This window comes from Mercenaria mercenaria, chromosome 17, assembly GCF_021730395.1.
Source record: "Mercenaria mercenaria strain notata chromosome 17, MADL_Memer_1, whole genome shotgun sequence".
NCBI classification, from domain to species: domain Eukaryota; kingdom Metazoa; phylum Mollusca; class Bivalvia; order Venerida; family Veneridae; genus Mercenaria; species Mercenaria mercenaria.
The window spans coordinates 60,378,836-60,402,823 of NC_069377.1; the positions used below are offsets into that span (position 1 = coordinate 60,378,836).

Here is a 23,988-nt window from a genome sequence, read left to right on the forward strand (position 1 = left end):
TTCTTGTGGGAACTAACTAGGAAATAATTATGACAAATAAATAACTGATAATCCAAAAAATGTAAATAAACACAAATATCAGCCGAATAAACAAGGGAAAAAGTAAATAACTATATAAAGCAAAATACCACATTATTCAAAGTCAATTCCAACACGATCCGCAGCAGTTGCTATAGCGAAATCGCCTATACATGAATCTACAAAAAATATAGCTGTTCCATTCCACCCTACGATTGTAACATGACTGTGAGATTCTACTCTGCTTCCGTTATATGCAGACTAAATACTCTACTTTTTCAGTGCTAAGTAGTAGTAATAAAAAGTACATCAAATTTTATGAAACAAAAAATTTCTAAATGATGAATTTATTTGTTTATAAATATTTTTACCGTAAGAAAATGTTTCAGCCCGGTAAGTTTCAACTTCAACATCGGTGCATCTAGATCTATATCTGGTCATGGGCGTAGTTTACAATTTCTGTGTTGTAGGCACCACAGATGTCAACTAGATTCTACTTTGACAGTAAATAAATCTTCCAGACCCAAGTGTTTACGTGTATATATGCCGCAACGTTCTGGCGTGTAAGTTTCAGTGCCATCATGTAGGTGACGTGTACTACTTTTAGAAACTGCATACAGTATATAAATGCATAGATCTATATAAATTTTGAATGAAGTATTTACTTCTGATTTCTATATCCGACCTTAAATGTTATTGAAAATAACATTTTCACAGCAGTAACTACTTAAAACTTTAATTAAAATTTACTGAATATCGGAAAATGGCCTAAGACCACAGTTATTTTTACTATATGTACTATATAGGCACTGGACACTATAGCAATTTTGCATGCATTCCAACCCCTGTAAAAATACCTGAATTCAACAGAACTATCCAAGAGAAAAAATTCCAGCCACAGTAAACATTGGGTTGACCGGCTCTTTTTTCCACCATTTTGAACCAAATCACATGCGTATGAAGAATACTCTCTAGATGGCCGCAAACAGGCAAAACAGGCCCTATCAAAAAGTCATGTTATGCATATTCTGACATTTTCATTCTGTCAAATTGTACTTGTACCTACTATTTCATATCTCCTCTATTAAATCATGCCATTTATTGCAGGTCATTCACTCAAAAATTCACCAGTATTCACCATCAAACAGAGGAACTATTTTCCGCGTAACCACTTCCGTATTGTCAACCAAGGGCAAATAACTGTGGTCTTGTGCCTATTTTCCGTTTTATGCAACGCTTTCCATTCGTGGGGATGTTTTTATAATAGCATATGACCAGCCAAATGACGTATTGAGCTAAAATGTAGTGCTTTAAAATGCGAAGACTTTGCGTGGTTAGAATCGAAATAATAAATATGTTCCAATAATTTTATTAGTTAATAAAATATGGGCAGTTGTTCGGCAGTTGCTCCTGTCCATATTTTATTAACTGATGAAATATAGGGACATATTTATTATTTCTTAAATAAAAATGTTAAAGTTGCTGAAGATTTCCGATTACTGTGAAACATAATGCAGTTAAATCGCTAAAATACAAAACTTGCCAATTAACTGCAGTCACCTTTGTGTCTGCTAGACAAGGGTATTGGCGGATTAGAAAAATTAGTCTGCCTATTTACCGTATGAGTAGTATAGGCATTGGTTTGGGGGTAAACAAACGGGCGCCATCTTGGATGACCTAGTTACTATAATTAGTAACTCATTTGCATATAAGAATTCGTAATAAGTGCGCGTGTGCGGCGGCCATTTTGAATTCTAATGACGTATTTATGAAAATGAGAATGTCTTGTATACTTATCTAGGGCGTGTTCGCGCACATCGAGGGTCAGCCCTACAGGTCACAATAGCCTAAATAGTTTCCCTATATATTCTATATAAAACTGATTTTTTTTCAAAGAGCTAGCAAACATAGCTTGACCCATTTCAGAGAACAAATCCTTTCCTCATTTTAAAGAGTTATGATAAAACTGATATAAAATGAAGAGAAAAGTAGGGGTCATGTATCTTCTAAGAGAGATGTCTCTGGTCACATTACTGTAAACTGACATCAAAATCACACTTCTGTGACTACTCATACTAAAATTGAGCTTGACTTCACCGAATACGACCTGCTCTCCCACGTTTCCTACCAAAATGTCAACAATACATCCGCAGTGAAATTTAAACAAAAACTAGCCTCAATTTAGACCTCTGTTAAGCGAAAAATTAGTATTCAAATACTTGACAGCCATTACACGACTAGGCCAGATGGCTCACACGCTGGTTCCTTTTAGTTTAGTTAGGCCCGGAGATAACACGAAAACAAAGCTATACGCATGCGTTATAAAGAACTACTAGTATAAAACCCATTCGAAAGAAAATGTATAATATAATTACGTACTGCTGACCAGTCATTAAAACTATACGAGAATACCTATTTATAAAATGAAATTAAAAGACAAACTATTACGCACTCAACGGATGTAAACTCGTCGATATCCCACGCTAAAATGAACCAACACTTTTAGAATACAGATTAATACCGTCGTTTCTAAACATAAAATAGCCAATCAGAAGGCAGGAAAACGAACCAATAAAACATCTCCAACAAAGTCGTTTTGACCGATGAAAACGTCGAAATTTTAACCAATCGACGCTCAATATTATTTAACGAATGACATCGCGAATTCAGAAAGCGAATCGTATATAAGAGAGTGCACAGCCGTCATCCATTGGAATTCATACGGGTGACATGGAAAACTTTACCGTTAACACTTTCACCGGCGCGGACGAATTTTGGGGGGATCAGGCGTTCTCTCTGCAAATGACAACGTAAGTCTGAATAGTGATCAGAGAATAAACTATTTTGACAGGCTTAAATCCGTACTATAACGTACAAATACGATGATTTACATAGCGCGATTTATGAGCGCATTAATATAATGATTACAATTTCTTTAATAAACCGATACGAAATACAATAGAAATAATTATTCATACAACTTACCAGTCCGGATAAATTCGCCTAATGAATCAATGTTGAATAGAAATATCGTTTCACTACCAACAGCCGATCGGAATGCATTATTTTGACAAGCGGTAACGTTTTTCAATTACAGGTTGAGACACGTATCGCTTTACGTCTACTCCACGCTACACATATATCGATTTTAAACAGCGTCGTTAACGCTTTATACATAATTATAGAAATGATTATAGCAAAATGTCATGAATTTACCCGATACGAAAATGAAATAGAAATACCTAATTTAATCGTTCATACAACTACTGTCCGGATAAATTCGTCTAATGAATCAAATCTTTAGATGGTTGAATAGAAATATCGTTTCACTACCAACAGCCAATCGGAATGCAGTATTTTGACAAGCGGTAACGTTTTTCCAATACAGGTTAAGACCCGTATCGCTTTACGTCTACTCCGCGCTATATATTTATCTATTTTAAACAGCGCCGTTAACGCTTCATACATAAGTATAGAAATGATAAAGCAAAATGTCTTTAATAAACCGATACGAAAATGAAATACAAGCACCTAATTTAATCGTTCATACAGCATAAACCGTGATGTGCGCTTTACCTGAGATCCTTTAACCGAATGATATTTACCTGTAGAACTGGAGTATATAACACTTCGCTACCTACAACCAATCAGGAAGCAGAATTTTGACAAGCGATAGCGCGTAGTTTAACATTTGGCCGCATTATTGAGCGCGTTTTATAATTTCAGTTTTATAGCTTTATAAATACTAACGGAATTAAAAAGCTAGGTTTTTGAGTTTATTTATTTCCTCTAACGGTTTTTAATGTGATAATAGAAAGGAATGTTTACTGTTCTTTAATACATAGATGAATAACTATTGACACGGCAGTCAATTAAGCACGATGGCCGTCTTCCCTTACCTATCTGTTAAAAAACGTAAAGTACAACATTTCTCTATTATGCTTGGAACGGCTTTAGCAGTGTTTGGTATCAAATGAAAGGTTTTGACGAGTACTATTGACAAAATGATTTGTTTTATCACATATCCAAAATGGCAGCGAATGAATTTACAGGGCGAAGTATAATAAATAGAGCCAAAGCAACGTTCTGATTAGTTAATATAACTTATAGCATTGCTTTGATTTGCTAGCGATACGGCGCATTTTGATTGGTCGCACAGGGATCACACGCATATAAGTCAAAAGTAAATTTAACCATGACTGAAGGGGTTACGAGTTACTGTATATACCTACACCACCTCCTCCTCCTCCTCCTCCTCCACACCTCCTTCTCTCCTCCTCCTCCTCCACTCCTCCTCCTCCTCCTCCTCCTCCTCCTCCCTCCTTTTCCACTCCTCCTCCTCCTCCACTCCTCCTCCTCCTTCACTCCTCCTCCTCCTCCTCCTCCACTTCTCCTCCTCCTCCTCCTCCTCCTCCACTCCTCCTCCTCCCCTCCTCCTCCTCCTCCACTCCTCCTCCTCCTCCACTCCTCCTCCTCTCGTCCTCCTCCTCCACTTCCTCCTCCTCCACTCCTCCTCCTCCTCCTCCTCTTCTTTCTCCTCTGTCCCAAGAAAGCGTAAGAATGGCAAGCAGAATAAAGCAGTGTCTTTTTGATAAAAGATACTTACATCGATTTCACAAATGCATCAGTGTCCTGTTTGCCATCAGTCTTTCTCTAGGATCGACAACATGCGGAGACATCAACGTTATGTCCACGGAAATGACGAAGCCACTGACAGTTTTTCACCGCCATTACAAGCATGGGACATCTCGAGAGAGATCACGTTTCAACATCCTTTTTTCTATGGTCGTTTCAGGACCAAGTGGTAGTGGAAAAACTGAATGGACAAGAAAACTGTTATCATCAAATCTTGTAAGACCTCAGCCTCAGCGTATCATATGGTGTTTTGGACAATGGCAACCATTGTATGATGAACTTCGACGTGAAATTCCCGGGGTCGAATTTGTACACGGTATTCCAGACTACCTAAACGATTCCCAATATATAAATGTTAATCGAAGGAACCTGCTGGTCTTTGACGACTTGATGACTGAAGCTAAATGCGATCAAAGAATTGCTGATCTCTTTACCAAGGCAGTCACCACAGGAACATATCTGTCGTATATCTCACCCAAAATTTGTTCCCTCAAGGTAAAGCTTGTAGAGATATCGCTTTGAATACGCAGTATCTGGTGCTATTTAATAATCCTATTGACAGACAACAAGTTGCTACATTGGCCAGAAGAATTTACCCTTCGTCTAGTAACATCTTTATGAAACGGTTTGAACGAGCGACATCAAGACCGCACGGTTATTTGGTAATAGACTTAAAATCGAGCACCCCAGAACAACACCGTTTACGCGAAAACATTTTCGAGGCGATCAATCCAGAAAAGAGAAAACGAACGAATGATGAATATAAACAAGAAGACTATTTCAATGGAGAAGGATACTTATCTGACAGAAATGATGACAAGGATAAAGATGAGGAGGAGGATTATGATGACCATGATGATGATGATGATGATGATGATGATGATGATGATAGTGATGATGAAACAGAAAATAGAAATAATGTCACAAGCTTTGTAAAGAAACGATCTTTGATCAAGGGACCTCCAGGTAAACGTAGAAAAGTTGAGATTATAGAAGAGCGATCACGCCGTGAGATATGGGATAAGCGTTTTCAGTATCCCCTCAGACAATCTATTAAAGAACAATTCAGCGCTAAAGTTAACAACTATACGGAACAAGGGCTCTCTTTTGAAGACGCATACCGTCACACCGCTAATGACGTGCTGCCTGAACTAAGAAAGAGACTGAGACAAAATTATGCCCGATTTCTAATCGACTTTTATGAGCTACAAAACGACCCTACTCAGCAGCAGATTATACAGTCGGCTAAGAAACTTAAAAATCAGCACGGGATGACTGTCAAAGACTCTATTCGGCAAGCCATTGCCCTTAGAAAAGACCTTTTTGTTGAGTTGTGGCCCGATCATAAAACCAAAGGAGACTATTCAATGGAGGATAATAATAAAGAAAGTGATGACGATCAAGAATCGGATGATGATGAATGAACGTTGTAAAAAGGATTGGCGTGCTTTAACTTTCACCGTGTCAAAATGGGTTCCATAGAAGTGTACGATTATAAACAAAACAATGGGTCCCGGATAAACCGGACCCTGAAAAATGGATACAACATTTCAAAGACCTGAGGGACGGATACGTACGGCCTGATTCATATGGGCCGTTACTTTGTAGGAAGCGGTGCATATCGAAGAAAAATGGCCGAATTAAAAGAGGAACGAGAAAGGGAAGCAATGAAACAAGAACAAAAAGGGAAGATCTCCCCGTAGTAAAACTTGTGACACCCGTAGCCCAAGCGGTTGATATTGCTAGGTCGGAAATAAGACAGTCACGAAAGCATAGGTATCTGAAGCGACATAGGTATAAAGTGGACACACCTTTGAGTCGTGATTTAGACAGCCCAAGACGTAAGAAATATCGCGAAAGCATGACCCAAGATACTATAGATTGGAAACACCTATACATTTTAAAATGAATAACTACGAACTCGAGGAAAAGTTAAAAGAGTACCCTGTGACAATATGCGCCGCGGACCAACTTCAAATACGTAGAGGACAATACGTCATTTCGAATACAGACACGAGCCAGGGATCAGGAAAACATTGGGTGGTCTTTTACTTTCCAAAAAGAGGGCCCGACGAATTTTTCGATTCACTAGGTAATAGACCGGAGCACTACAAAGTTCATTTTGAGCAAGCGTTAAAGAAGCGTTATTGGATGAACTTCAGTCAAATACAGGATACGGATTCAAACATATGCGGGCTGTATTGCGTATATTACATTATGAACCGATGTTCCGGACGAAAATGAAGGACATTTTAAAACCGTTTGATGCGTATCGCAAGAAGTCGAATGATGAATTTATTGTGTCTTATTTTAGTTGATACATGTAGTCTGTATATGTGTTACAAGCTTTGGCAATAAAAGATTGAAAGTACAATATGTCTTTGTTATTTATAACCTATACATTCGAATTTGATTTAACGGAAAGATGAAGCGTCGGTAGGTGCACACAAATAAAACAACATATTCCTTTATTGTATTTTATTTTCTTCAACATCGTTTCACTAATTGATAAAATAACATACCAGTTTCGAACAGCTTGAACCAAAATATCGCAAAAATGACAAGTTTTAACACGTAAGCTAGCCTTCCTTTGAGAATTTAAACCAATCAAAATGCGCCGTATCGCTAGCAAATCAAAGCAATGCTATAAGTTATATTAACTAATCAGAACGTTGCTTTGGCTCTATTTATTATACTTCGCCTGTAAATTCATTCGCTGCCATTTTGGATATGTGATAAAACAAATCATTTTGTCAATAGTACTCGTCAAAACCTTTCATTTGATACCAAACACTGCTAAAGCCGTTCCAAGCATAATAGAGAAATGTTGTACTTTACGTTTCTAACAGATAGGTAAGGTAAGACAGCCATCGTGCTTAATTGACTGCCGTGTCAATAGTTATTCATCTATGTATTAAAGAACAGTAAACATTCCTTTCTATTATCACATTAAAAACCGTTAGAGGAAATAAATAAACTCAATAACCTAGCTTTTTAATTCCGTTAGTATTTATAAAGCTATACATTGAAATTATAAAACGCGCTCAATAATGGGGCCAAATGTTAAACTACGCGCTATCGCTTGTCAAAATTCTGCTTCCTGATTGGTTGTAGGTAGCGAAGTGTTATATACTCCAGTTCTACAGGTAAATATCATTCGGTTAAAGGATCTCAGGTAAAGCGCACATCACGGTTTATGCTGTATGAACGATTAAATTAGGTGCTTGTATTTCATTTTCGTATCGGGTTTATTAAAGACATTTTGCTTTAATCATTTCTATACTTATGTATGAAGCGTTAACGGCGCTGTTTAAAATAGATAAATATATAGCGCGGAGTAGACGTAAAGCGATACGTGTCTCAACCTGTATTGGAAAAACGTTACCGCTTGTCAAAATACTGCATTCCGATTGGCTGTTGGTAGTGAAACGATATTTCTATTCAACCATCTAAAGATTTGATTCATTAGACGAATTTATCCGGACAGGTAAGTTGTATGAACGATTAAATTAGGTACTTCTATTTTATTTTCGTATCGGGTAAATTCATGACATTTTGCTATAATCATTTCTATAATTATGTATAAAGCGTTAACGGCGCTGTTTAAAATCGATATATGTGTAGCGTGGAGTAGACGTAAAGCGATACGTGTCTCAACCTGTATTGGAAAAACGTTACCGCTTGTCAAAATAATGCATTCCGATCGGCTGTTGGTAGTGAAACGATATTTCTATTCAACCATTGATTCATTAGGCGAATTTATCCGGACTGGTAAGTTGTATGAATAATTATTTCTATTGTATTTCGTATCGGGTTTATTAAAGAAATTGTAATCATTATATTAATGCGCTCATAAATCGCGCTATGTAAATATCATCGTATTTGTACGTTATAGTACGGATTTAAGCCTGTCAAAATAGTTTATTCTCTGATCATATCAGACTTACCGTTGTCATTTGCAGAAGAGAACGCCTGATCCCCGCAAAATTCGTCCGCGCCGGTGAAAGTGTTAAGGGTAAAGTTTTCCATGTCACCCGTATGAATTCCAATGGATGACGGCTGTGCACTCTCTTATATACGATTCGCTTTCTGAATTCGCGATGTCATTCGTTAATAATATTGAGCGTCGATTGGTTAAAATTTCGACGTTTTCATCGGTCAAAACGACTTTATTGGAGATGTTTTATTGGTTCGTTTTCCTCCTTCTGATTGGCTATTTTATGTTTAGAAACGACGGTATTAATCTGTATTCTAAAAGTGTTGGTTCATTTTAGCGTGGATATCGACGATTTTTACATCCGTTGAGTGCGTAATAGTTTGTCTTTTAATTTCATTTTATAAATAGGTATTCTTGTATAGTTTTAATGACTGGTCAGCAGTACGTAATTATATTATACATTTTCTTTCGAATGGGTTTTATACTAGTAGTTCTTTATAACGCATGCGTATAGCTTTGTTTTCGTGTTATCTCCGGCCTAAAAACTAAAAGGAACCAGCGTGTGAGCCATCTGGCCTAGTCTGTAATGGCTGTCAAGTATTTGAATACTAATTTTTCGCTTAACAGAGGTCTAAATTGAGGCTAGTTTTTGTTTAAATTTCACTGCGGATGTATTGTTGACATTTTGGTAGGAAACGTGGGAGAGCAGGTCGTATTCGGTGAAGTCAAGCTCAATTTTAGTATGAGTAGTCACAGAAGTGTGATTTTGATGTCAGTTTACAGTAATGTGACCAGAGACATCTCTCTTAGAAGATACATGACCCCTACTTTTCTCTTCATTTTATATCAGTTTTATCATAACTCTTTAAAATGAGGAAAGGATTTGTTCTCTGAAATGGGTCAAGCTATGTTTGCTAGCTCTTTGAAAAAAAATCAGTTTTATATAGAATATATAGGGAAACTATTTAGGCTATTGTGACCTGTAGGGCTGACCCTCGATGTGCGCGAACACGCCCTAGATAAGTATACAAGACATTCTCATTTTCATAAATACGTCATTAGAATTCAAAATGGCCGCCGCACACGCGCACTTATTACGAATTCTTATATGCAAATGAGTTACTAATTATAGTAACTAGGTCATCCAAGATGGCGCCCGTTTGTTTACCCCCAAACCAATGCCTATACTACTCGTATGATCTTGTAAGGAATATCTCACCATGTCTAATTATTATATGACCTGGTGCTGATTTATGCGGGTTCCAAGAGTCTGAAGAAATCACTCTCATTTAGACTGTACAATAGCCGGATTGACCGGTTATTTACTTCTCAAAAAACATTACTTCTGTTATATGTATCTTTTATGACAAAATGACCTTCACATTTAGTTGTGTGAAGACTCTCTAAATTCATGCATTTAAATCATCAGATTTTCCAATCATTTCATTAAATTCGGAATTACATGAAAATTTGGTTAATTAAATTTCTTTTTATACAGACATTTTGTTAAATTTGGTCAATTGCATTCAAAATTTACTTGCATGAAGTTCCACTAAATTCATATAAATCGTCAGATTTATTGTCCTACAATTTCATTAAATTTGGGATTGTATGACATTTTGGTAAATTCAGTTTCTGTTTATACAGACATTGTGTGAAATTCAATCAGTAGCGTTAAAAATTTACTTGCACTAAGATCCACTAAATTTTTAAAATTCAAATAAATCATCAGATTTATTTTCCTAAAATTACAATTAAATAAAAAATTTCATAATATTTAAGAGCATCTTTTAAAAATGCAAAGGAAATTTGGGAATTCCTTGACAAATTAAACGCAAAGTAAATTGAAAGGAAATTTTGAAATTTAATTTACATTTAATTCACTTTAATGTACTTGCATTCAAAATTTACATGAATTTAAATTACATTTAATTTTGTCTTAAATCCCAAAATGCATGCACTGCTAGTTCTGTATATACTGTCCACAGCACCTGACATCATTTGCACACTTCTACAGTCTAAAAGGTTCGACACTTTATATTTTAACGTGCATTGTTTGTGATAAATAGAATACAAAGAAAACAAACGAATGAAGTACTGTCAGTTTATTAAACATCCAAAATCACTTGAGGATAATCTCATGCTATTATTACGTCATAATGTAAAATGTTTAACTCGATTTAATAGGAAACCGTTTTCTAGCTTTTTTTTTCGTTTGAGACCCAAATGGGTAACCCCGTTTATTCTCCCCGTCACATGGTTAGACATGTGTCGGGAAACCATCCCATGTTAACCTTACAAATACACACATACAATTGAGTTAAATGCAAAATACAAAAACATGGGAAAAATAGATTCCGCAATGACAATGTTCAGGGAAGATAATTATGTAATTATGTTTTTTTTGTTTATGTTCTGAGGCCTCAACTCATAGCGCAAAAAATATACTACTATATAAAAAAGACAAAACAGTCATATTCACGTACAGAAACGACTTTCTTTATAATGGTATTTATATAATTATATTTATATACAACGATTCACAAATTAGCTTTTCTATAAGTGACCAGTGAGCTTTTTTCCCCAGCTTTATCTGTTTCGTTATTAACTGAAGAGGCAAACTTTAAGCTATTTCTTAACCCTTGCAGAGATGGAATTATTTCTTTTCTTTTACAAAAAAAAATATGTATCTTTTTATTTCTAGACTCAAAATGGTAAAAGTTTCTTGTTGTTTTTTCGTATATCCTAAAATAAAAGATTTATTATCTTCGTAAAATTTTACATCAAAGCTTTTACATATTCGTTAAATCTCCGAGTAAAGACTGTATATGGGTACACCCCCAGAACAAACGAAGCGATGTTTCTTCTTCTAATTTGCTAAAAGAACATATTTCTGTTTTGGATATCTTCATTTTGTACAACAGAACGTTTGTTCCTAAAATTTGATGAACAGTTATTATTTGCAGCCATTGTAAGTAAGGATCATTACTAATTTCAAAGACCCAGCCATGAATTACTTCCCCTTCTGAATTCTGAATTTCAAAAATATTCATCCATTTATTGTGAAAAGTAGGAATGTCTCTGATTTTTAGGCTGAAACCACAAAGTGGTGAGATCTATAATTACCGTATTCCAGAGCTTGCAAAAATATCAGACTAACCATTTTCACTGAAAGACAGAATAATCCGCTGTAAGGTTTTTGCCCGTTTTTTTGGGCTAATCGACAGATATTCTTATTGATATAAACTGTTTTCTGAACATTGTTCTACAGTCGGTTGATATTTTCATACACATGTAAATACAGTAAGGTTAAAGCATGCATCATTTCGCATTAAAATTATGTTTTTACGTCTGTTGATCCATCGAGCATGGCTAAGTTGAAAAGCGAAGGTGTATTTCTTTAAAACACTTCAGAAAAACCCCAGACCGAAGCGCATGAAAATATGCCATGAAAAAATAGTTCAAAACGTATAATAAAGATTTCTCTAGTTTAGCCTTAATACATAATGCACTCGTCAGTAATAAAACAGCATATGATCGATCTGAATCATTTTTGGTTGCGGGTTTATCCCGCTACCAAAGTTAAGTGTATTTCTGACAATCATGTAGCATCTTTATTTGATTCCAAATCATATCCAAAGGAATTTGTTCATGTGCTACACAAAGTAGTCCCATTCATGAACAATGCGGATGAATTATCAATGATCAAGCAGTTCTTATTCATCCACTATCCATTCACACTGGCCATTTAGATTATATAAGATCTGTCAATGATTAGGTATTCCAGCCCATGGTTACATCACTGACTTCCAGCTGTTCATGTAAGGTCAGGCAGAGTTTATCTTAGATATGAGGCACATTAGTATTTGTTTCTTATAAATGTATATTTATAGATTGGCATTTAAAATGAAAATAACTCTAGCAAAACCCGCAACCACCAGACATCTCAAGGCTTTGATTTCTAGTTGTATAGGATATAGATCTGCATGCGATTCTTTCTACCTGTCCTGATTCGAATGACAAGAGAGATCACTGTGTAGGAGTAAGCTAAATGATAAACTACTTTATTTCATTAAAAATAGATTTCATTTCTGAATTACTTCCCTTTATTCTTATTTTATCCTTATTTTTGTACAGCTTTTATAATGACCGATTCATATTATTTATTATTTAACATTTTATTTTATCTTTTTATGATTTATGTAAAAGTGAGTCAAAATGTTTGTTTAAGATTTCCTTTTTATAATAATTATAACTGTAGTATATTAATTACTATAATATTCCACTGTAACACGGATGAGGATGATGACATAATGCACGGAGGGGCACCTGGAGTCTTCCTCCACCATTTAAGCTGGAATGTCGCCATATGACCTATCATGTGTCGGTGCGACGTTAAATCCAACACTGTAACACGGAAAGCTACACGTTAAAGGTTAAGCAAATGGTCGTGCTGCATGTGCACGTCTGGTTAATTTACATATTTGTCTCAATATTTAATGTAACAACCTATTTTAGAACTTACAAGATAAATAATTGACATTCCTTGCAAATCCTGAATATATTTAGACATTAACGGTACTTTACTATGACTTTTAACAACATTACATCAGTTCCGGATTTGTATTTTAATTGTTGTTGAATTGAAAAATTCACATGAAAGTTGTCATTTTGATAAACGTTAATAAAACAGATTAAAAGCTACAGCGTTTTTAAAATAGATTATTAAGCAAAATAGAATCAAAGCAGTACATAAGGAGAATTTATAGTCGGTTAAAAATCTCATCAGAGCTTATGTTACTTGTAATTGTCTTTCCGACTCAATTAATAAATCATCTTATCTTAGAATATCAAATGTGGGTGTTTGCCTGATGTGAAGTTTCTCGATGTTGGCCTACATACGTGTCCCCGATAAATGAAACTGTTTGATTTCATTTAAGCAAAATTGAGTCAAAGCATAGCAACGGGGCATTTGCTCTTCTCCCGACGATTTTCACGTGTATAGTTCTTTTTCTTATCTTAAAACTGCTTAGAAGTCGAAACAGCAGGATCTTGGGGTAGATACAGGTCTAGTTTCTAGCTTGGTGGACCCCACTGACTTCTACTGTTGTTTTAGCAAGGTCGGTCGTTTGTACAAACATTTTTAACAAGGTAGCGGAGTTTAAAGACAACAACCCATGAATTAAAGAAGTACGGTTGCAACATTTTTAATGTTTTGGTGTCACGATTACTCAAGTCTTGACGTCAATACATTTTATTTCTAGGGTCGGCTAAACAAGAAGTTGATTTCGCAGAAATGTGTAGAATTATACAACCCTTGCTCCAAGAATTGTGAAAGTTGTATTATGTGATATTGTGTTAAATTTTGAAAAATAATTAGATTTTTCTATTCTACTCGATACTTTGAACCTAGCTACTTAGAAATATTTTTTAAAGTACGTCTTCTAGCTTACAGACTAAGTTAAGAATAAGATTCTTATTTGTCAAAACATAATTCGATATATCTGAAAATTGTGTTTTTGATTTGTGGAAGTCGACAAAATGGCTCTTCTTAATAAGTAGCCTTATTTTTTAATACATAACGATTTGTCAAGAAAACATTCACTCAAACATTATATGTACAATAGACTGGTGAACATAGAAAGTAGTACTGATTAGGACAAGAATGTGTATTATTTGTTGTTGCCTGCTGCCAACTGTAGATTTGTTCTTTAGTTTTCGAAACGCTATAACATACTGTAATCCAAAGACCGACACGTAGAGGTACATCCAAGATGGTATACATGTGTAGCTTTTGAATTCTGAACCTTTCTAGAACAGTTCTCACTTATATGCCAATCCTGCTAGAACAAATAATAATTCTCGTTTAATTTATCTATTAAGCCTCACAATTTAGCAACTGTACAAAAAACCCTAGTCATGGGAGGTGAGCAAATTTAAAATCTTGGCGATCTGATTACTTGGAGAATGATCTTGGAGTTTAACTTTTGAGGTGTTGAATGTTTGGAGTTGAACTGTTCTGTGTGTTGTGCCTGCAGTAAGTGCATTTTGATACTGTACGATGTGCATTGCCTGTAGTCGTCTGATTTTACAATATTATTTTCATATTCTTCTAATTTACTTTTGATTTACTAATTTATCACCACAATTTAGCAATTCTTGGAAATATGCTTCAGCTTACAATTATAGCAAAAAGACTTGACACATAGCAAATATAAATAATATTGTAGTTGAACTATTGGAGATCTGATTACTTAGAGAATAGCATTTGATACCCTGGCGAGCAGTAGGACCACAATGACACTTTTGTTTGTTTTATCTTTCTTGAATGATAAGAGCAGTTTGGAAATAAGGGAAGCGCATTTATGTACACAATGAGTTTGTAATTTCTTTTTAATAAACATTGTTTGGAAACGCAAATATGGTATAGGTAGACAGCAGGAAATACAAACTTTACTTTAACTTTACCAAATAGCTTCGACTAACTTTTTGAAGCATATAACGTAGCTTAAAACATCAGCAGACATTCTTCTTACAAACAAGCATAAATAAAGCTGATATTTGACATGAAATTAGGTTTTACTAGTCGGGAAAAATCTATTTATATGGACTAAATTCGAGTAGACCATGGTGGCATATCCGGCGAATAACTACCTTCATGCCTTAAATACCAGCTCCTGTGAAAGTGAAAGTTACATACACACTTCTTACTAGTTCGATAAGTAAACGTCGGACTTCAATATTTTACGATTTTGACATTTCATATAGTCCGATGTTTTATCGATTTTTTTTAAATTTCCCGGTAGACCTTTCCGCAAAATATCTTGCGGAAGGTTTTACAAGTTCACGGTAGAAGTGACTAAAATGTGATAGTTAAATACCAACAACGGACAAAGAAAACCTATTTTACACATCCATTGAACATACTGTCTTACTGAAATTAGCGTCCTCACTTTGAAAGTGAAATTTACATCCATTCGCTTTTGCATCACAACACGAAACTGTCCAGTTTTCTTTATTATAAAAAATGATTTTAGACGCAAAGTATTCTCATGGTCGGATTTTATTTGATTTTACCGTTTTCATAAGTTTGTTTAAAATATTTTGAATTGCTGCAAATGCAAGGAAATAAATAGTCGTATCAATTTTTCTTTCCACTTCTACTCGATCAATTATACTGCCATCTGTATTTATTATATCTTTCTCAAACTTTATTCCTCTTTGGTAGAGATATTTCATATTAACAGGTTTCTTATCGATTTGTATCAAATGATTATAAAACAGCTGCGTATCTAGAATTTTAGTCATTGTGTCAGTTGGAAGGACATCAATTAAATGAGAATACGAACACAGAACGTCTTTCCAGAAAGGGTTGTTAATGTGTTTTACTAATCTTTACCAAAATTAAACAATTTTTCAAAATGTACTATATTATTTGTTAGACTATAACATTCATTTGATTGATCCGTTTTCTAGCTTTAATTTTGAATAATTTACACTATTTAATTCATGTCAGACATGATTTCTCAGTTACCAATGAAAGACAACCATTGACCTACAACATTGACTGTTTTCGCCATTGAAGAAATCACAGCACTACCGGTGCATTGCATTTAGCCACACGTATCATGTAAAAAGGATGTGACGTCTCAAATGAGAAAAACAGGTCCACTTTCTTCAGTTACTCGGAAATACTTATAACACAAAACAGAGAATTGTTTGAAGACTTCTTCCTCCATATCGCCTGGAAAACGAAAGTATCTCAAACATCATGTTTTAAAGAGCGTTGGCAATGCAAACATCAGATCTAAATGACATACAACCATTAGTGAGTAAAAAACAAATATATTCATTTCATTAGCTGGTAGCAATGCCGCGAATTTCAAACAAGTCGAAATAGATAGTTCTGAATGTCTTTTTACCCGGTATCTTTTTCCTGCGTTTGGTCATGAAAGGGCGTTTTGTTGTGTCGATACCTTCAAAATAGCTTTAAATAAGGGAAACAGATAATCTTAGTCACAGAAAGCAAAGAAAATCCATCTTCAAAGAACACACACAATCATACATCACTCCATAAATAAGGGTACGTGTAAATGTATACACGTGGACAACGACCCAGTACAAGTGTAACTAAACATAGGAATTGTAATAATTATTTTAAAAACACAGAAGTAACAAACGAACACAAACGCACATGTATAATCAATAGCGAAGGCTATTGCCTTGAAACAGACAATAGCAACGCCCACTGGTGAGGAAAACTGGTTTATTGGCACCAAAACTCACACTTTAACAGCCACCACGTTTTCATATCACAGTTTAGTTTAAATGAAATCCTCTCCTGGTGAATACCTTATACACGTAACATGATCATATAAAAACTTATGGAACCATAAGCTTATGTAGACTTAACAGAAACCAGAACAACAAGAAAAACACCATTAACGTCGCGCAGTAGTAGAACAGAGAACAATCATCAAATTAGCCCATCTCGTCTGCGGATTTAGCTAATTTTCATAGAATCCCACACCTGATTAAGCATACAAAATTAAACCAGAAGGCATATGCAATGTATGAAGCACATCGAATTCAAATACAAATCGTTTCAGTACTGAAGTGTATTGATTCACATGGAAGAAATTATTGAAACGATTTATGTTTGATACTAGTATTTGACCAATGTAGAACCAAGTGTTTCTTTTTAAACGATATTCGCTGGAGTATTTTTAGAGGGGTGAATGCGAAAAATTGCACTTTTCAACCTAACGCGCCTTGTGTTCGAGTGCATAATTAACGTTCCACAATACATCTATCGGCAATCACAAATCATTGTACACTAGTACAAGAAAGTAGCCCTATATGTGTTTTCAGACTTGTATGCCTAAAACATGTTAGTACGATTAGTGCAAAGGATGGTCCTATTGATGATGTATAAACTAGTGATGTTGATCCATTCTGCAACGGAAACAGTTGAAGAAGTATTAACGTCAGATTTGAAAAGGAAAATGTTTACTGGAAATAAGTTTACCCCGGTCCAACACAAATACCTGCTTATTACCTGTATCGTCATTTCGGTGTTCACCTCTTAAATTAATATTAACATCTGCTTCTAGATATATTTGCTTTCTTGTCACAATCTTAGAGATTCATACATTAAGGGTAAAAACATTATTAAACTGGTGTTACTGTAATGTAAAATATTCCATGGTAAACAACGGTGGACTCTTGGACCGGTCAGAGCATATTATGACGTTCATCATAACGTCCAGTTCATTTTTTTTTCTGTGTAACAAAGTAAAGTATATTAGTATCAATATATTTCAATAATGATCGTTGTAATGTTGAACATAAAGAAGACCTTTCTTTTAGGTGCGTCGTTTAGAGGTCCGAATAATTAATTCCTGCTTACCTGAACCCTGAAATATGCTAAATCTGACAATAAACCAAAAAGAAGGCCTTGACTATTTTGTAAGTGAATAATTCTACGAAAAGAGGTTCAGGAACATAAACCTTAACCCTAACCCTTGAAGAAATTCTTCCTTACCTTTGATACTTTCATGAGGATGCGGTCAAACTTGATATCTTAACTGAGGATGTAAATAACGCAATTTTAATTCCGGTTGTATAACCTCATGCATGCTGACAAACAATAAATTTCCTGTGTGTTACATTTTGGGTAACGGAAGGCCGAAGCAATTGGAAAGACACCTTAGTCAATTTATGTAAGAGATTTTATGTTGGACATTTATTGGAAATGGATTTATCGAAAAATAATGACAAGCGTTTGAATGAACTTAATGACCAGAAAATAATCGAGTTCGCTCCGGTGATTGCATATATAGGAATTGTGATGTTATTTGGTATTTTTGGAACCTTTTTCTCAGTTGTATATTATGGTTTTAGAGCGGCCAAAACTACCACCAACGTGTTAATAGCCGCTTTAGCAGTATCAGAACTAGCGACGTGTTTCGTCTTCTGTGATGAAATCATTGAACTCTGTTATACGCTAACATTCGGAAATGTTGTTGGCTGCAGAATTATGTACTTTATTAATCACTGGATGGTGTATAACTCTGGTTGTATTCTTTTGTTTATTAGTGTAGACAGATACCAAGTGATCTGCAAACGGAAATCCTGGCAAGTAAAAATTAAGTCAGCAAAATATGGCATGGTGGCAGTTGTAATATTGTGTGGTCTTTTGTCTGTCAAAGATTTCTTTGTTTTTGACACTGTACTAGTAAATTTGACAGCGGCTGGTAACAATGAATCAATAACTGGTTATTACTGCGCGCAGTCGAGGGACGGAGTAATGGCGTCTATTGCTTACAGCTCCCAGTTAATTGAGTTGTTTTTATTTTCAATCATTATAGTATCTATAATTATTTTATATTCGTTTGTTGCAAAAAAGGTGCTAAAACATAGAAGAAAATCTCGAAGGCCTACCATCAAATCAAGTTCAAAGAAAATGCCTGCCGAGGATCGAGATATTTTGACAATTTCTTCCGGTAAAGTGACAGATTCAAATCGAACCATTTCTGATACAGTGGCAGACACAAATCTAGATATTGCCGGAAGGCGAGAGGCAAAAGGCTAACCATATCAGCTACGGTTGAAGAAACAAATATAACAATTTCTTCCTGTACGACGATAGACACAGATCAAACCATATCCAGTACAACGGTAGAGACAAAGCTACCTATTTCCTGTACAATGGAATAAATAAACCCAAGCATGTCCGGTACAGTTACAGACACAAAAACTGAAGGAGTTGAAACTATTGAAATGCATGTGCATAATGAAGGGAAGTGTAACAAAAGTAAAAAAACACCAAACAGTTTCACAAAATGTACACAGGAAGGCAGAGAGTGATACTTCTTCCGAAAGTAATATGGAAAAGATCAATGACGGTGATGGAGCAACCCGGATTAATAAATCATGTACAGAAAAAGACACAAGGAAAAAACGTGCAAGAAAATTAGAACGAAAAATAGCAGTTATGATGATTGTAACAACTGTCGCTAGTATTGTTAGTTTTGTCCCGTATTTTATTCTAAATGTTGTTGCGAAAATGACGTCTGACACGCAAGCTCATCAAGAGTTTAATGCAGGCCAACAGATTGTTTGGAGGTCTTTTCTACTTAACAGTGCCATCAATCCATACGTCATGGGATTTTCAATACGCAGTTTAGACGTTTCTTCAAGCATTCTGTCTATAAATGTCTACCCTTGAATGTGTTTAAGTGAGTGAAAACTCTCCATGTAGAAGAGAAAAACACTTGCGGAGTAAAAATTCCTATTATTCGTGGAGGGAGGTACTAGGCACATGATTTAAGATAAGAAATATGAACTTTTACAGCTAGGCTGAAATAATGCAAAATATGTCAGCATTGCAGATCTCGTGAAAACAATAATATTTATTTTTTATTTAATACTTTGTCATAATGAAATGATTTTTATGGAAATGACCTTATAGGGGTTTCTTCCGCTGCTTTTGGCTTCTACATGGCCATTGAAGTATATATATGTAAGATTCCTTGAGTTTTGATTTCTATATCTTTACTTGAGTATATTTACCACTTATAAGGTGATGTTGCTATTACGTGTGTGAGGTATTCATCTGGCGATCATTGCTTTTATTTACACTGCCTTGTAACATAGGAACATGTCGAGGTTACAGTTTATCCCTCTAAAACTCTGAAATTATGTCAGTGAACAGTATGTTATATTTGTTGGTACTGTTGCCTCTTTGTATCTTGACACAGAATAAACATTATTGAATGGTATTTCCTTATTGAGAGACTATATCTAATATGGCAAAATTATATAAATCAGCACAGTTGTTTCCATACAAAATGGCAGACGGATTTAAAAAATCATTTTAAAGAAATGTGAGCTTCATATATCAGCTCTGAATCATTCTTTAATAAAATTTAAGTAAATGAAAGATATAAATAATGGTCCATGTTTCAAACTTGTTATCCTAGGAAATTATACTTTGAGATGTTACATAAAAGCCGCAAGATTACAAAATTACAAATGTTACTTATGCCATCATTCTTATTGGAATAAAGTTCTTTTTACACTACTAAAATATGTTTATTACCCTGACAGTTTCGACAACGGTCTGTTGTCTTCCTCAGATGTATCATACTACGATGATCTGCTATCTTCGGCCTTGTCCGTCAGTTTCCGGTTTCGTGGAAACGACGAACAAAGGGTCGTAGACGTGGGACAATCTATACGCCCCCTCATACCTGTTCATGACCGTGCCCGCTCTCCGCTCTTCCACGAAACCGGAAACTGACGGACAAGGCCGAAGATAGCCGATCATTGTAGTATGATTCATGTGAGGAAGACAACACACCGTTGTCGAAACTGTCATGGTAATAAACATATTTTAGTAGTGTAAAAAGAACTTTATTCCAATGGATTACACCTACTAAATGAACAGTTTCAAAGCCATCATTCTTAATTTAGTTTCATGCAATTTTTTTATTTAAGAGAAAAATTTGCGACTGGACATGATTCCAGAGTTTAAGCCCGGTTAAACTTTTGGTCAGATCTGGGTAATAGCAGAAAAAAAAGAAAGAAAAAACACGGAAAAGTCGTAAAGATTAAAAAGAATATTCATTTCATAGTAGAATATTTTATTCGCAGTTACTGTGTTGAGTCACAGTAAATGTTCTCTGAATGTATTAGTGCTCGCAATTAATCTAGTCTTAAATTATATCAAGTGTTTGATACAAGTATTACCAATAACTGCTGGTATTAATTCATCCACAGAGAGGTACAAATCATTTGATAAGCATAAATATTTCCAAAGAGAGAATGTATTTATTTCAACCGAGCATTAATTAAACCGCAGAGAAATTCAAATAATGTTATTATAAAAGAGGTCCAAATATTATTATTAATTGAGTTTCTGTTAATTTGCGGTTTCATAAATGAGTTCCATGACACTGAAATGAAGGATTTAGTTATTGGATTCCGAAGTCATTTGAGATTTTAAGAAGTATGGTTTTGCAAGTATTTGAATAAAAGTACGCAGTTGCCTGGGAGTGTTTTACGTGTTGATTGACTTCCAGACAGGAAAAATTATTCCAAAAAATTTATATATGAAATGCGCATGTTGATGACAGTCTCTTTCAAACACATTTCATTTCAAGTAGAGGTCATCGATTCTTCACAATTCATTATCGTCTTAAAGGAATATTTATGTATTTCTAATGCAATGTATTAGTTGTATTGTTTTATTCATTCAATGAAAGGAAACAGAAATAGGCAGTATACGTCGAAAAGCTAAAATGATACGTAATATTCTATAGCAATCTTCAACATGGAATACCTAGGTCAGGATAGCAGAACGGTGACAATTGTGCTCACATGATGTCATAGTAAGAAATAATGTATTACGGTGTTTTATACGTTTGTAAATTAAATGAGAGATAATAGCTAGAATGGATAAATCATACGTGCACTATTCCACCTTTATATTCCTTTAACATATTACATTAAGACTATGATACAAATACTAAATTTGTATAGCTTGAGATTTGGAAAAAAGTTTGAATGAACGTGCCATTTTACAACGTTTGTACAATTGTATACTCTATTCAACTCCTTTGCATCCGGGGACTTTCTGCACAGCGTTCCAGTAGGGTATTGTCGTAGGATTATTGCACCCGTTCGGACCCCCGTATATCTCTCGAGTGTATCCCTCACAATTCAACATACAGTTATTACGCTGAGCATATCTTTTCATGTAATTCTGTATACACTGTGAAGAGCACATGACGTCATCAGCACACTTCTTCCAGCCTTAAATATCAAAATCTTCTTATATTGTTTGTGCTAAAATGAATTAACTGTAAGTAAGTGCATAACGTTTGAAGTCCACAAATATTTCCCAAAAGCAGCATAACCTAATGATCAGATATCAATGTTCTACATGTCCAACAGTATGCAATATATTCAACAGGTCTTTCGTAGGTTTAAGAGTAAAATGTGAGTATTTGATTTGGCCTACCTTACAAACTACAGATGTTAATTGCTTTTAAATACCTATGTATATATAAAATCTTATTTTTAATACAGCTGCATTCTTAAAACAGTGAAAAAAATACGATCATATTAAGAGGAAGTAATTATGATACAAATACAGCACAACCACCCTCACCATCAGAAACTCAAGAAAAAATAAATGGTTTCCTTTAGTGTGTGACATTAGGTCAGGTCAGTTCTATTGCGGTTAGCTTGTCAATGTTTTTCTTGCAGTAGAATTCCATCTGCCTCACTGCATATATTTTTAACATGTGTGTAAAGGATATAACTGAGAGTGAGTAATTTCCTTTGCACTGTTCCTCCTGGTGACTGTTAAAGATTTAACGCCAGTAAACTAGTTTAAACTCCCTAATGGGGGTTTTGCCAATTTGCTAAGGCGATGCTCTACAGTATTTCATCTACACTTCGGGTTGTATTTTTGTCCTTTTTACATATGTTATTAAAACAAGTAGTAAGATCACAAAAATATTTTAGAAATTTGGTTTTCAAAATTGAATGTGGGGATACGTTTTGAAATTTCGAGAAAAAAAAACCAACAGGGCTGTACCTGGACCAATCTTTCCGCAATCCGTCCATATCGCACGTGTAATTTGGAAGTATCCACAGTTCATTACACTGAATCTCATTTCACATCCGACTGCTTTACAGTCTGACAACTTCTGTAACAAACATGCATTTTTGCTTTTTATTATTTCAACTCATTTTTAGAAAATCGTTCTTGTACCTATTATATATTGTAGGCGAAGCAATATACTTCTGCGTTTACTTGAATGTTTATATTGAACTGTAAATGCAATATCAACTTTTGAGATAATAAGCAACAGCCATAACATAATATCCGACCGATATATCTTAATAGAACATCAATAACTTGAATGTGACAATAAACTGAGCTTACTTACCAAGCAAAGACACCTCAGACAGTCTACAGAAACTATTCCGCCAGCAAATCCTAAATTATCAATCTTTGATTCATCCAACGTAGCTTTGACATTTGCTACCTCGACTGTGAATGATGAAAATTTTTTTTACTTCCCCACTTGCATTTTTTTAGAAAAAAAAAGGGGTACTTTTTTTGTAAAAATAATATTCTTGCAATAACATCAAGGGGGCGGTTCTTTCCGCGAGATCTGACGTTATTCGCAAAACAATTATCAGCCCAACTAAGGAAAAAAATCTTTCTTGCATTTTTGTGGAGTGATGATTTCCCGATGACTCGAATGCAGGTATGTACGTCAGTTCTAAAAATTTTGATTTGTCATGAAAAGCTTCAGTGGTTAAAATTAATTTCAGAAAAAGTGAAAGCAATGGGCGTTCTTAATTTGAATCCTTCCATT

The 23,988-nt window shown here is 34.9% G+C and overlaps 1 protein-coding gene across 1 annotated transcript; it reads right to left on the reverse strand.

Annotated features, from left to right (window-relative positions):
• Positions 1–21,843: 21,843 nt before the first annotated feature.
• LOC123535675 (invertebrate-type lysozyme-like) lies at positions 21,844–23,658 on the reverse strand. The gene is made up of 3 exons (XM_053528956.1): positions 23,554–23,658; positions 23,199–23,310; positions 21,844–22,408 (listed from the first exon to the last, which is right to left on the reverse strand). The coding sequence occupies exons 2-3, from the start codon at positions 23,275–23,277 to the stop codon at positions 22,200–22,202; spliced, it is 288 nt and encodes a 95-aa protein (XP_053384931.1). The 5' UTR covers positions 23,278–23,310; positions 23,554–23,658; the 3' UTR covers positions 21,844–22,199.
• Positions 23,659–23,988: the final 330 nt, after the last annotated feature.

Coding starts and splice junctions, on each gene's coding strand:
- LOC123535675 (XM_053528956.1), bottom strand. CDS start 23,277: ATGAGATTCAGTGTAATGAACTGTGGATACTTCCAAATTACACGTGCG. Junction 22,409..23,198: donor TTGCGGAAAGATTGGTCCAG/GTACAGCCCTGT, acceptor TTGATATTTAAG/GCTGGAAGAAGTGTGCTGAT.